The 12653-nt window shown below is 41.3% G+C and overlaps 1 protein-coding gene across 2 annotated transcripts; it reads left to right on the forward strand.

The window, feature by feature from the left end:
- The first annotated feature begins 5608 nt into the window (after positions 1-5608).
- Positions 5609-11873, forward strand: lig4 (ligase IV, DNA, ATP-dependent). Of its 2 annotated transcripts, XM_044345289.1 has the most exons (4): positions 5609-5728; positions 7071-7235; positions 7811-9881; positions 10219-11873. In XM_044345289.1, exons 3-4 carry the CDS (start codon positions 7819-7821, stop codon positions 10886-10888), a joined length of 2733 nt encoding a protein of 910 aa, XP_044201224.1. In that variant the 5' UTR covers positions 5609-5728; positions 7071-7235; positions 7811-7818; the 3' UTR covers positions 10889-11873. The 2 variants fall into 2 exon arrangements, with proteins under 2 accessions (XP_044201224.1, XP_044201223.1); XM_044345288.1 differs by lacking the exon at positions 7071-7235.
- The last annotated feature ends 780 nt before the right edge of the window (positions 11874-12653 follow it).

Genomic DNA, 12653 nt, shown 5'->3' on the forward strand with positions numbered 1-12653 from the left:
GCTGACTTGACTCAACAATGAATTCAAGTTTCAGGTGTTACACATAGATGCTGAATGGTAACTTTAAACAAAGTTGTGAATAGATTCAACTTGAAAGCAAAGTGGAATCTGTTTCAGGTACAGTAAAAACATAAAATTACAAAAATTTCAAGGATGGAGTAATGTTTGGTTAGGGACTTTGTGAGATACCTTGCTCCTGAGTTTTAATCTAGTCATAATCTGACAATGATTGATAGATTAGCAATTTTTAACAATCAGAAGTGGCAGAACTGTATTAATTTCCTAATGTAATCACCACATTTGAGTTGAAATGTGCTTTATTGAGGTCATAAAAAATATACATATTTAATTAAATGTAAAGTTCTGTATTATCTACATACAAATACTAGTAAATAATGTGAATTATGAGGCCTGGGGGAAGCATAGAATGAAAATATGAGAGGCTCAAGAACTGCGCCCAGAGGCACACCATATCTCAGAGCACAAGAAGAAATATGGCTCCCGTCTGAGACTACAAATTTCCCATTTGACATGTAAGAGGAGAACCAGTGAAATACAGATCCTGATGTGCCAGCTCAGGGTTTAAACTAATAAATCATGATGGCGTGATCAGTGGTGTCAAAAGCAGCACTTAAATTTAACACCAGTAAGATAGGCATCTGCCAATCTAGAAAGGCTTAGGTGTCAGCGGAAAGAAGCGTGGGTGAGAGTGTATATGGCATTAAGCCGATGCCACCCTTCCCGCACAAATCCAGTAAAGGTATGCTGATAATGAACCCAACAGTGTTCCATGAACTGTTTTCCATGGCTTAATTAGCCCCACTTGACACCTGAGCCTTTCTCAACCTGAGCTTAATTAAGTAGGTGTAGTGATATCAGAACATGAGGAGTATTTCCCTTTTTAGGCATAATAACAGCCTCACGTAAAGGAGATTTCAGATTATTTCTGGTTTATGATAAACAAATAGAGAGAGAGTAGAGAGTAAATAAAACAGATTATTTTTTATTTAATGTTGCCATGGTCAAAAAATAATACTAACTAGCTGATAAACAGTTTTAAATAAATAGCAGTTATCATCAAACTCATTGGTTCAACCTACCTACAGTGCACTTTTGCTTTTAGATACTCATAATCTAATCCTGACCGTCTTTGTGAGTCCATCTGCTTCACTTTATAGCTGCAGGGGCTGTTATCTCATGCTTTAAGCCAAACCAAGACCGAGTCGGGGTTACTGTAGGGCTGCCATAACAACCTCCTGACCTCACTGCTATTATGCCACATGATGTAACTGATCAGGACCGCTGCACAGGTTAGCTGGCTGTCTGGTCGGTCTGATGAAAACAGAGAATGGTCAGGGATTTTATCAGAAATTCAATTTCATAACGACAGAGAGGGAGAGCGAATGCTGTTATGACACAACGTGTTATGACAGAGACTGGAGGCGAGAGACAGACAGAGAGACAGCTATTAGACAGGTAAAAAAAAAAAAAAATAGCACGGATCACAGCATGGAATGGTAGTGATGTGTGAAGCCGATCTAATTTTAGTCGAAGGTCACCGGGTACTGTCTGGCTCGCCCTGCCAGCTGAAAGAAAGCCCAGCACAATATTTTGTGTTCTGCAATTTACGTGAACAGGATCTCCCTGTCCTCATCTCTCCTGACATTTGTATAAGATTATGTGGTGAGAAGTTCAATCGTGCCTTGAGGCAGCAGTAAATCAAAAGCGACTTTGGCAAGTGTGGTTTTTTTCACTCTGTTTATAAAACAGCTGCACCGTGCGAGTGGGTACATACTGTACTGAAAACACACTCTCATGCACACACTGCACTGTATATGTGTGTGTGTGTGTGTTGGTAATGTATGTCATCTTTAGCCTTCAAGCCAGATTTGGCAGCTGGTGCCTGATTCCAAAAATACATGCCGTTCTTCATTTAACAGTATTCTGTATGCTGCATTTAGTAAATAATCAGGACATGATACTGAGCTACAACCCACACCTCAGTCATCTGAACCCTTAAAGGGACATTCCAGCAATTTAGTCATGCACTTCCATAAAGCTGGGGAAAAAAACATCTTTAAAAAAAGGAAGGGTCAAAATTGAAGCAGCAGATATCCTGACATTTAGTGTCTAGTATGAGTCCAGCTCCAAAAACATTGGATCCTACAATTCCCATAATGCAACTCAATAGTGTCTCTTAATTAGACCCTTCCTGCCCACATCTTTTAAACTTCAAGTCCCACAAAAAATGTGAGGTTTCAAGCCTGATCTGAAGTATTTTCTCAGACTTTATAAAGCTGCTTTTAGAGCCACAGAAGCAAATGCAAAGATTTTCACAGGCTGATCAACACCACTCATGACAAGTAAACTGATCTTCATGTGTATAATCTGTGGAGTGCCCATGTAAAAGTCCCTCTTGACTCATCTACGAGGGAAGACCCAAAAATTCCTGGAAGCCATCGGATTTGTTATCGGATTTGCCGTTAGGTAGCATATGCCTACAGCTTGGTGAAGCTAAAATTAGGACTGAAAAGGAGAAGGTTTGCCACTGTGGAAGAAATCTCGGAAGAAATGCAAGAGGGTCTGGACACAATGACATAAGATGACTAAAGGAAATGTTGGCCCAAGTGCTGGGAAAAGTGTATTTTCCTCCCCTCATATGTTGATGAGTCATTATTGGCATTTACCTGGATTCACCACATTGATATCCTTTATGAAAAGTTGTGCAATCAGTGTTTACAATCAGAAAGCAGCCTTTTTGGCAAATTCATTTCTCAATGTGTCAGCAACCAGCAGGGGACAGGAAGTGTTTATGACCATCTCAGATGGCACAAAACTCTGAATGAGGAGGCTGATGCACCGCTTAATCATCAGCCATGTCGCAGATTTTAGCTCTATTACTCTGCCCAATTCTCTCTCTATCCCTCTATGCCTCCATGCCAGAATCTCACTCAGTCCTACACCAACGCACTATAAACACCCCCCTTCCTCCTCCACCTCCTCCTCCTCCTCCTCCCCTTCCGTCTCAGTCCCAGTGCGAGCTGATGCATGCCACGGAAGCAGTGACGTTAGTTGTTTACTGTCTTGTAGGTCGCCGCTCGTTGCAGTGCAGCAGCACATCCTGCAGGGCTTATGTAACTCCCCTGCCTGCTGCATGACAGCATGACAGGCCGTTTACTGCATAGGTGGAGGGGGTGGTGGTCGTGTGCTGCAGCCTGCCAGCATCACCCCCTCTCCCACAGCTGCACACATAAGCACAGGTGCATGCACATACTGTAAGCAGACATACAGTATAAACAGCCAGTCAGCCAGCTTTCCTCTCCACTGCACTGCATTGTGTGTATGTGTGCGTGTGTGTGTGTGTGTGCATGTGTGTGTGAAGTGAAAACACAGCGGGTTCACTGCTGGAGCACATAGTAGCTCCAAATGGACCTCCTCCCTCCCCACACACATTTCCCAGGATCCTCTACTGCAGCAGCAGCAGCAGCAGAGAAGTAAACAACCCTGGCTGGCTTGTGACTCCGGGCTCACGGCTGCCCAACTCATGCTGCACAGACAGAGGTTGCCCCCTGTTGGCAGAAGGAAGCAATAAACAACACCAAATTTGGGCTGCTGATGAAGTGAAAGAAGAACCAGTCTATTTTGTTTTTCAGGACAATGTGAAGTTCTTTATATTTTCTTGAATCTATAAGCTACTTTTTAAAATTCTGCTCTGTACAAACTGTTTTCATCTCTTTTTCTTTTTTGGTCTGCCATTTTAGCATTTAAATAAATTACCAGTGACACACACACACGCACATGCACATACACACAGAGGTCAGACATTAGGGTCATAGACTGAGCAGCACCTCTGGCCTGGAAAGGCTCAAAGACACTGAAGCTGCCATCCAAAGAAATGATTTAAACTACACAAAAAGCTCTTAAGTAGTCTAATAAATGTGATGGCTGACCCACCTTCCTGAATCCATCCTATATATGACAAACAAGTATCAAGACCTATGTTTGTGTCGAGGAAAATAGCCTTGCGTGGGTGAGGAGGAATGCAACCAGTGTTCTGTGGAATCTACATCGGTACAAGCCTCAGATACTTTCGATCTGGAACAAGACATCGCTGGAATGATTCCACATCGCTTTACAAGTAATGGTGTACTTGGAATGACACCAGCTACCACCTAATGGTGTGAGTGTCAAAACAAGTTTGTAATGAAAACAAACCGCAAGGTTAAAAATTATGACTCTGTTATCCAAACATGGGCAAGCAACGAACGGTTTCTACAGCCTTAAATGACCGAATCAGCCCCACATCAACACAGCACAATAACTATGTTAAGGTCAAATATGTCAGTGTTTGAAAATCATACAAAGTCATAATATATGCATATAACAGTGGCTGGGTAGCACTCAGCAATTCATTTTTTGTTAATGCACTGAAACCAATTTGCAAGTGTGCATCAAGGTGTCTCCTGCAATAAAAACCTGGTTTTACTGGCAGCGAAGAGTAATAGTGGAAGACTGATAAGATGTCATTATTAGGATCATTAACTTTTGTACTAAATGTTCTCCACTGTCCCCTAATACATATTTCCTTCTTCTTAATTACTGCTATGTTTTGATTGATTTTGGTGATTTGTTTGATATGCAAGAGCCAGATTTTGCCATACCAAATTACACTTTTTGCTTTCTCAGGGTTACAGACCATGTTTTATAGCACTATATGAGTCAAACTACACCTGAAACTCAATTCTTTAACAGTCTCCCATTCACATGTTCTGCATGTGAGAAGAAACTGGAGAAATCGGACAAAGCCCATGTGAAGAAAGGGAGACCATGCAAACTCCACACAGAGGACAGAGACCTGAAACCAGTCCTGTTTACTCCCTAAAATAAGAGGAGATAATATACAGTACAAGTTTTTTTTATCATACAGTATTTGCTTGTTATAAATAGATAAAATCCTTGGAAATATCTTCACAATGTTCCTGTTTATGGCTTATCATCATAATCATCATCACTGTCATAATTATTGTCAGTGTTGCTGACATTAATGACTGACCAGTAAGTGATAATACTACCTGCAACCAGAGGACTCGTTGTACTGAAGAGAAACACCTTTTTGTGGTCAACAAGTAAACATTCCTATCTTTTACTACCAGTTTACTATTGACTGGCTTCAGGCCCATGATGGTAAACAAGCTTACACACTGCACCTCCTCAGCTCTGCAGCGTCTCAGCACCACCCTCTGCTGGTGAATAAAAGAACAAAGACATTATTTTTTCTAGATTTTAATCTGACATTAAATCATAAAATGTTCACCTTTTTTTTTTTTTTTTTTTTTTTTTTTTTTACATTAAATTAGACATTTAAAACACAAATAGATTATACAAAATGCAGCACAATGGGTATTAAACATAATGCACTCACAACAGGGCACAATGCTTGTGTTGAATTAGTCTAAAAAAGACATTTCAGATCAAATATACAAAAAGGGACGTTTTCAAAGTGTGAAATTTGAGCTTCACAAGACTTCAATTTAGTTAGTACATGTTAACGTTTTATAACATAAATCAACATTGTAGGGGAACAAATGTTCCGCTCTTGTTTCTAGGGGAACGTTTTCAATAGAGGTCCCTACTCTGTGTACAAGGAAGTATTCAATATGTAGCTTGCCATGAGACGTCTGACATTATCTAGCTGATCTTTGGAAGATTAAAAACACCAAATTAGCAGGTAAATCTGGTGAATTTCACTATTCTGCTAACATGTGTCGCCACTGCTCCTCAAACCGCTGGAGGAAAACACTTCCTGCTTCAAAATGAACGCGCTGTCAACGTTTTTTGTTTTGCTGAATATCAGAATATCATATCAAACTGCTTTTTAATCATAAAAAGAAACTTAAATATTGTTCTGTTTGTCGGCAAAGGACTGTAACATACGTCATCGGACATGCCTGGGCATTAGTTTTCTTTCTGACAGCAGTAAATCGTGTAAAAACAGTACATTTAAACTTATGATTGCTACATTTTTAAAAGTCTTCTTTAGTAGCTGTTGCTAAATTAAATACTTACTGTCATGGTTAGACAGGTTTCATTCTTGTTTTTGTTTTTTTTTTACTTTTCTTTTAATAGTTAAATATTGTTCTGTTTGTCGACAAAGGACTGTAACATACGTCATCGGACATGCCTGGGCATTAGTTTTCTGTCTGACAGCAGTAAATCATGTAAACCCCCCCTCCCTCCTGACATGATGTGAGACATGTCAGGATTTGTTGAAGTTTGACCTCTGTTGACCAATAATCTGCAGCTGAAGTGGAATAGTAAGAATTATTGAGAATTAGTGTGAATTAGAAACATTTTATTACATTTGTAAATTACAGTCACAATAGATATATTGACAAAATATTATCATAATATCATGCTCTAGTGCAAAATTTCAAATGAAAACATTTTATTTTCTCATTACTTCCATTGGGGTTGGAAAGTATGCATTTCCAAACACAAGTCGTTTTGATTAATTGATAAATAATTTAATCTAAAAAATGTCAGAAAGTAATGAAAAATGTCCATCACAATTTCCCAGAGCCGAAGGTGATTTTCAAATAACTTGTTTTGTCCAGCCAACAGTTCAAAACCCAAAGATATTCAGTTTATAATAATATTAAACAGAAAAAACAGCAAATATTTTTTGAGAAAGTGGAATCAGCTCATTTTTAGGATTTCTGCTTGAAAAATTACCTAATCAAACTTGCTTTGTCAGTGTTCTATCAATCGATGTAATGACTAAGCCCTAAACGTTTCAGCCGTAGTATAATGTATTTAGATTATTTTTCTAATCTAATGTATCAACTAGGGCTGGCATTAATGACTGTGTTCATTTCAATTTATTTGCAGATTATTTTCTCATTAAATTGTTTGGTCCATACAACGTCAAAAAATAGTAAAAAATGTCCCTCCCAGTTTCCCAGACTGACAGCTTCAAATGTCATATCTATGATTTGTTTGCTTGGTCTGAATCAGTTGAGTGTTGGTGAACTTTGTGTGTTTTCCCCTTGGTTTGGTTTCTTTTCACACAGAGAAAAATCCAAGCGAGCGAAAATGCATCGCTACAAGCTATGTGAGAATGTTCACTTCACTCATTGGTCAGATGTGTCTGGGGCGGGAGAAAGAACGTAAATACAGGACACCTCCCAAGGGAGGTCCACTGGCCAAATACAACATACTACGTTGAGCTAGTCCAGGTCAGACCTTGATTTATTCTCTGGCTAGTTGTTAGCAACTGTTAAATTTGCTCATCTGCATACCACTATGCAAAGCTCACCTGGCTATGGGAGCCGTTTTGCTCAAACTTGCAGAGTACACCTAGTTGTCGGCTCGGATAGAGGTTGGGACCTGTTCCCACCACAAACAATCCACTCCAGAGTTTCTTTGGGATTGGACCGGAGCCGCCATCTTTAAAGGGTCTCGGTGTGTGATTGTTGGGGTCTGCACCTGAGTGCAATTACTGTGTGCACACCTGCCAAAATGATTTTCACCAAGGGGAAAACGAACTAGAGTTTGATTTAACCGGACTAAAAAGTGCAGGTGTGACAACACCCTAAAACTCAGAGATAGTCTGTTTACAATGATAAAAAAGGGAAAGATATCAAATCGTCACATTGTGGAAGCTTAAATTAGGGAATATTTGGTGTTTTTTTTCTTTAAATGATTATATTTTGATGCATTTTGATTAATTAATTTGAAAGAATGAACTATATTCTAACCACAAAGAAATTGTTGATCCACCAATGATTTTTATCTTTGACATATATTACAGATTTCACAATGGAGGGAACTTCCAAAAGTGATGCTGCTGGTCAGCTGTCTGTTGCTGCTCAAGTTCCCTTCCTTCATCTGTGTATCACTTTAGAGAAAATCCAGAAGTCAAAACTCCGTCCAGATAAATCCAAGATCCTTGGTGATTTCATTGAATCGTGGAGGAAGTTTCATTCTGCCCTCCACAAAGATAACCCCAAAACGACAGACTCTTTCTATCCAGCTATGCGCCTCATAGTTCCCCCTTTTGAACGAGAGCGTATGGCGTATGGTATCAAAGAGAACATGTTAGCTAAACTCTACATCGATGTATTAGGTCTCCCAAAGAATGGCCCAGAAGCCAATAAACTGTTGAACTACCGAGCTCCAACCACATCCCAAGGAGAAGCTGGAGACTTTGCCGGCATGGCATACTTTGTGCTGAAGAAACGGTGCACCAGCCAGGGAAACCTCAGCATCAAAGAAGTCAATGACTTTCTGGATTCAGTTGCCATCAACAACGCTAGCAAACAGAAGGATCTTGTGAAAAAGAGTCTGCTGCATCTCATCACGCACAGCTCGGCTCTTGAGCAAAAATGGCTCATCAGAATGATTCTGAAGGACATGAAGCTAGGGGTCAGCAAAGAAACTGTTCTCCAAGTCTTCCATCCTGATGCTGCTGAGCTCTACAATGTGAACACAGATTTAAACAAGGTGTGCCAGCAGCTCCACAAAACCTCAGTGTCTTTGAGTGAAGTCTCTATTGAAGTCTTCTCTGCCTTCAAGCCCATGTTGGCAGCTATTGCTAACATCCGCAATGTGGAGAAACAGATGGGCAATAGCCCTTTTTACATTCAAACCAAGCTTGATGGGGAGCGTATACAACTGCATAAAGATGGAGATGTGTACAAGTACTTTAGCCGAAATGCTTTTGATTACACACAGCAGTTTGGAGGATCCCCGCTGGAGGGTTCACTCACACCTTACATCCACAATGTTTTTAAAAGCCACGTTGTGAACTGCATCCTTGACGGAGAGATGATGGCATACAACCCGACCGCCGAGACCTTCATGCAGAAAGGGAGCAAATTTGACATCAAGAGGCTGGTGGACGACTCTGAGTTACAGACATGCTTCTGCGTGTTTGACGTGCTGTTAGTCAATGGCCAAAAGCTTGGCAAGGAACCGCTGAAGAAGCGTTACGAGACAATGCAGACAGTTTTCACCCCAGTTAAGGGAAGGATGCACCTGGTGCCAAAGACAGATGCCAGAACCATGCAGGAAGTGGTGAATGCCCTCAATGACGCCATAGACAACAGGGAGGAGGGGATCATGGTGAAGGATCCTTTATCCATCTACAAACCTGACAAGCGGGGGGAGGGATGGCTGAAAATAAAGCCGGAATATATGGATGGCTTGATGGATGAGCTTGACCTGCTGATTGTTGGTGGCTACTGGGGGAAAGGCAGACGGGGTGGTATGATGTCCCATTTCTTATGTGGCATTGCCGAAGCTCCAAAGCCTGGTGAGAAACCCTCGGTTTTCCACACATTCTGCCGCATTGGCTCCGGCTACACCATGAAGGAGTTGTACGACCTTGGCTTGAAGTTAGCCAAGCACTGGAAGGTCTACAGAAAAAATGACCCACCAGCATCCATCCTGTGTGGAACAGAGAAGCCAGAAGTCTACATTGAACCCTGCAACTCAGTCATCATTCAGGTCAAGGCGGCAGAGATAGTCGGAAGCGACATGTATAAAACCAACTGCACCCTCCGCTTCCCCAGGATTGAGAAGATCCGTGACGACAAGGAGTGGTACCAGTGCATGACTCTGGCAGAGCTGGATCAATTTCGCAGCAAAGCATCGGGAAAACTTGCCTCACGGCACCTTCACATCGACAACGACGAACCACAAAAGAAGAAGCGCAAGCTGGCAGCAAAACCCAAGAAGGTGATTGGGCTCATTGACCACTTTAAGCCCCAGGACCTCTCTGGGGTTACCAAGGAGACTGATATGTTCGAGGATGTGGAGTTCTGCATCCTGAATGGGACTGAGGATCACCCCAAGGCTGAGCTGGAAAAAGGCGTGGCCAGGTAAATCTGTCAATAAAGTCCCATGTTGAAAATGTTTAGCTAGATAGTGTTGTAGTAAAGTTGGAATAGTTGCTTCTTGTTTTAGTTCACCAGCTAGCTTTGTCTGCTGTTGGTGACTGTTAGTGCTGGGCAGGTAGTGAGCAGTGAGTTTATTAGAGCTTTTTTTTCTGAAAACAGTGAGACTGTATCAAAACAGTAACGTTAAAAACAATGAGCTGAAAGTCGCTAATTTACTCTGTAGATCTGAGTGTAACTGCAAAGTTTGTAGTCATGCGACCCTTTGTTAATAAAGTATCCTATCACAAATAACTGATTACTGATGTTATCTTTATTTTAGGTGTGGGGGTATCGTGGTTCAAAATCCTGGACGGGACACTTACTGCGTGATCGCCGGCATAGAGAACATGCGTGTGAAAAACCTGATTTCGTCCAACCAGCATGACGTGGTGTGGGCCGCCTGGCTGCTGGAGTGCCTTGACCAGAAGCAAGTGGTCCCATGGCAACCCTGCCACATGATCCACATGTCGCCCTCCACCAGGGAGCACTTTGCCAAGGAGTATGACAGCTACGGAGACAGCTACTTTGTGGACACAGACGAGCAGCAGCTGCATGAAGTGTTCAGCCGCATCAGCAGTGCTGACACATCGGCAGCCGTGAACGTTGGCCAGGTGGAGGAGCGATATGGCTGGGATGATCTTCCCACCAGCATGTTCAGACCCTTCAAGGTTTACATGGACAGCTACACTGACATAAGAGACCCTAAAAGCGCCCTACCTGCCACCTGTTTGGACATCAGGGCACTAGAGTTTCGTTACCATGGAGGCAAGGTGGTGCAGAAGTTGGAGGAAGGAGTGTCCCATGTCGTTATGGCAGAGGAAACAAGACTTCTAGATTTGAGGACTCTGAGGCGCAGCTTTAGGAAGAAGTTTAAGATTGTAAGAGACTCATGGGTGACTGATTCAATCAAAGCAGGGTATCTGATGAATGACAATGACTACTTAGTTTGAGTCTTTTGGTGATTTTCATAGGATTTCAGTTGACACTAAAGAAAAATCATTTTTATCTTGCATTTTAATTAGTTCCCAATAAGATTAGTAATTAAGTAAAAGTTGAAGAATAAAAACTCCATAAACAGTCAAAATCACCATTGAGTGTGAGATAAGAGGTTTGATTGAAGCTACACTATATTATATTGGGGACGTTACTTTCTCTTTATAATGGACTAATATAAGTGAGTGAACACTGGGGAGTATTCCATGACTGTGATCTAAACTAGGCCCCTTCTTAATTTTTCATTTAAAGGGTTTTTAGTGTTGCACTTAAAAATAAAGGTGGGGAGATTTTAAAAAAAAGGTGGTGAAAATTGGAGCAGCAAAGAAGTTTTAGTCCATAGTATGAGTCAAACTCCAAAAACACTAAATCCTACATTTCCCATAATGAAACTGGATAGCGTCTTTCATTAGACCCTCATTTCCTTCTAAATGCCAATTTCTTTTAAACCCAATACATTCTTATAGATGATGAATCTCAAGCCCAATCCAAGATAACCCTGGTGGCATCACTATGACATCATCAGGGGTATTTTTTTCAAACTGGAGCATTCCTTCCAGAGCCATAGAAGACATTATACATGTGTTTTCTCAGGCTTAGTACTTCTTGTGATGAGTGAAATAAACTTTATGTGTAAAATTGGAGTGCCCCTTTAATGTAAGAAAACAATGGGAGTGGTTCAATGAGTCTTGAACAGTTCACTCTCTTTTTGTTATCTGTGCCTTTGTGCTTTTATTTATTTTTTACGTACAGTGTGTAGGATTTAGTGGCATCTAGCCGTGAGGTTGCAGATTGCAACCAAATGAATACACCTCCCGTCACCATCCTCTTCCAAGCGTTAAATAAATTTGTTGGATAAACATGTTGGATTGGTTTAAAATACAGGAATGACTGTTGTCCAAATGTGTTTTTAAAATTAGTAATTAAAGCTGGAGTGTGGGATTTTTGTCTCCCCCTTGTGGAGTAATTACAAAAACACTGTTGACACATGCTTACATCATAGGCTCCACTGTAGCCTACTCCATTGTTACTGTTGCAGCTGTAAAATGGTGGATAAATTGTTTTAAGCGTCACATAACCCCTATGAAATGACTCATTTCACTATCAGAATTTGATCCATTCAGTCTGATAACATTTGGAAGAGCTGCACGATTAAATTATTTTATCCCCATTCAAGTTAGCAAAAGGCTAACGAGAAGATAGCCTACTCTGCCAGCAGAAGTCTCTGGTGCACATGCTCTGCATTCATCCAGCCAGCACGGAACATCAAATCCAACACCAGATTTAAAAACTCCGGTATCCTGTGAAATACAGAGAGTATGTATGTAGCGATGATAGGTTTAACCAGCATTGTGTGAACTTGTTTGGCAAGGGCTTGAATGTAACGGACGTTCATCTATATGTAAAAGTCCCGCACTGCAGGTTTAACTTAAAGGGAGCGTCTGTATGAATTGATGGCCTTTGCCTCAGCTCTTCAGCGTGTACTCAGCTGGCAGAGAGAGACCGGGGGACACCACAGGTGTACGTTAAAACCGGTTCAGCTCAAGGCCTTCCAACAAAGATGTCGCCATGTTTTCCTGTCTTGAAAAATGTCACCAATGTGCCTTGGGACTCATTGATATGTTATAACCTTCATTACCGTCGCCCCTAGGGTGCAGGTAGCTGCCTGTGGTGTCCTGGGCATTGTTGTGTGTAAATGCCGCATGAATACATTTTGAAAGT

This window comes from Thunnus albacares, chromosome 24 (assembly GCF_914725855.1).
Source record: "Thunnus albacares chromosome 24, fThuAlb1.1, whole genome shotgun sequence".
In the NCBI taxonomy this organism is placed as follows: Eukaryota; Metazoa; Chordata; class Actinopteri; order Scombriformes; family Scombridae; genus Thunnus; species Thunnus albacares.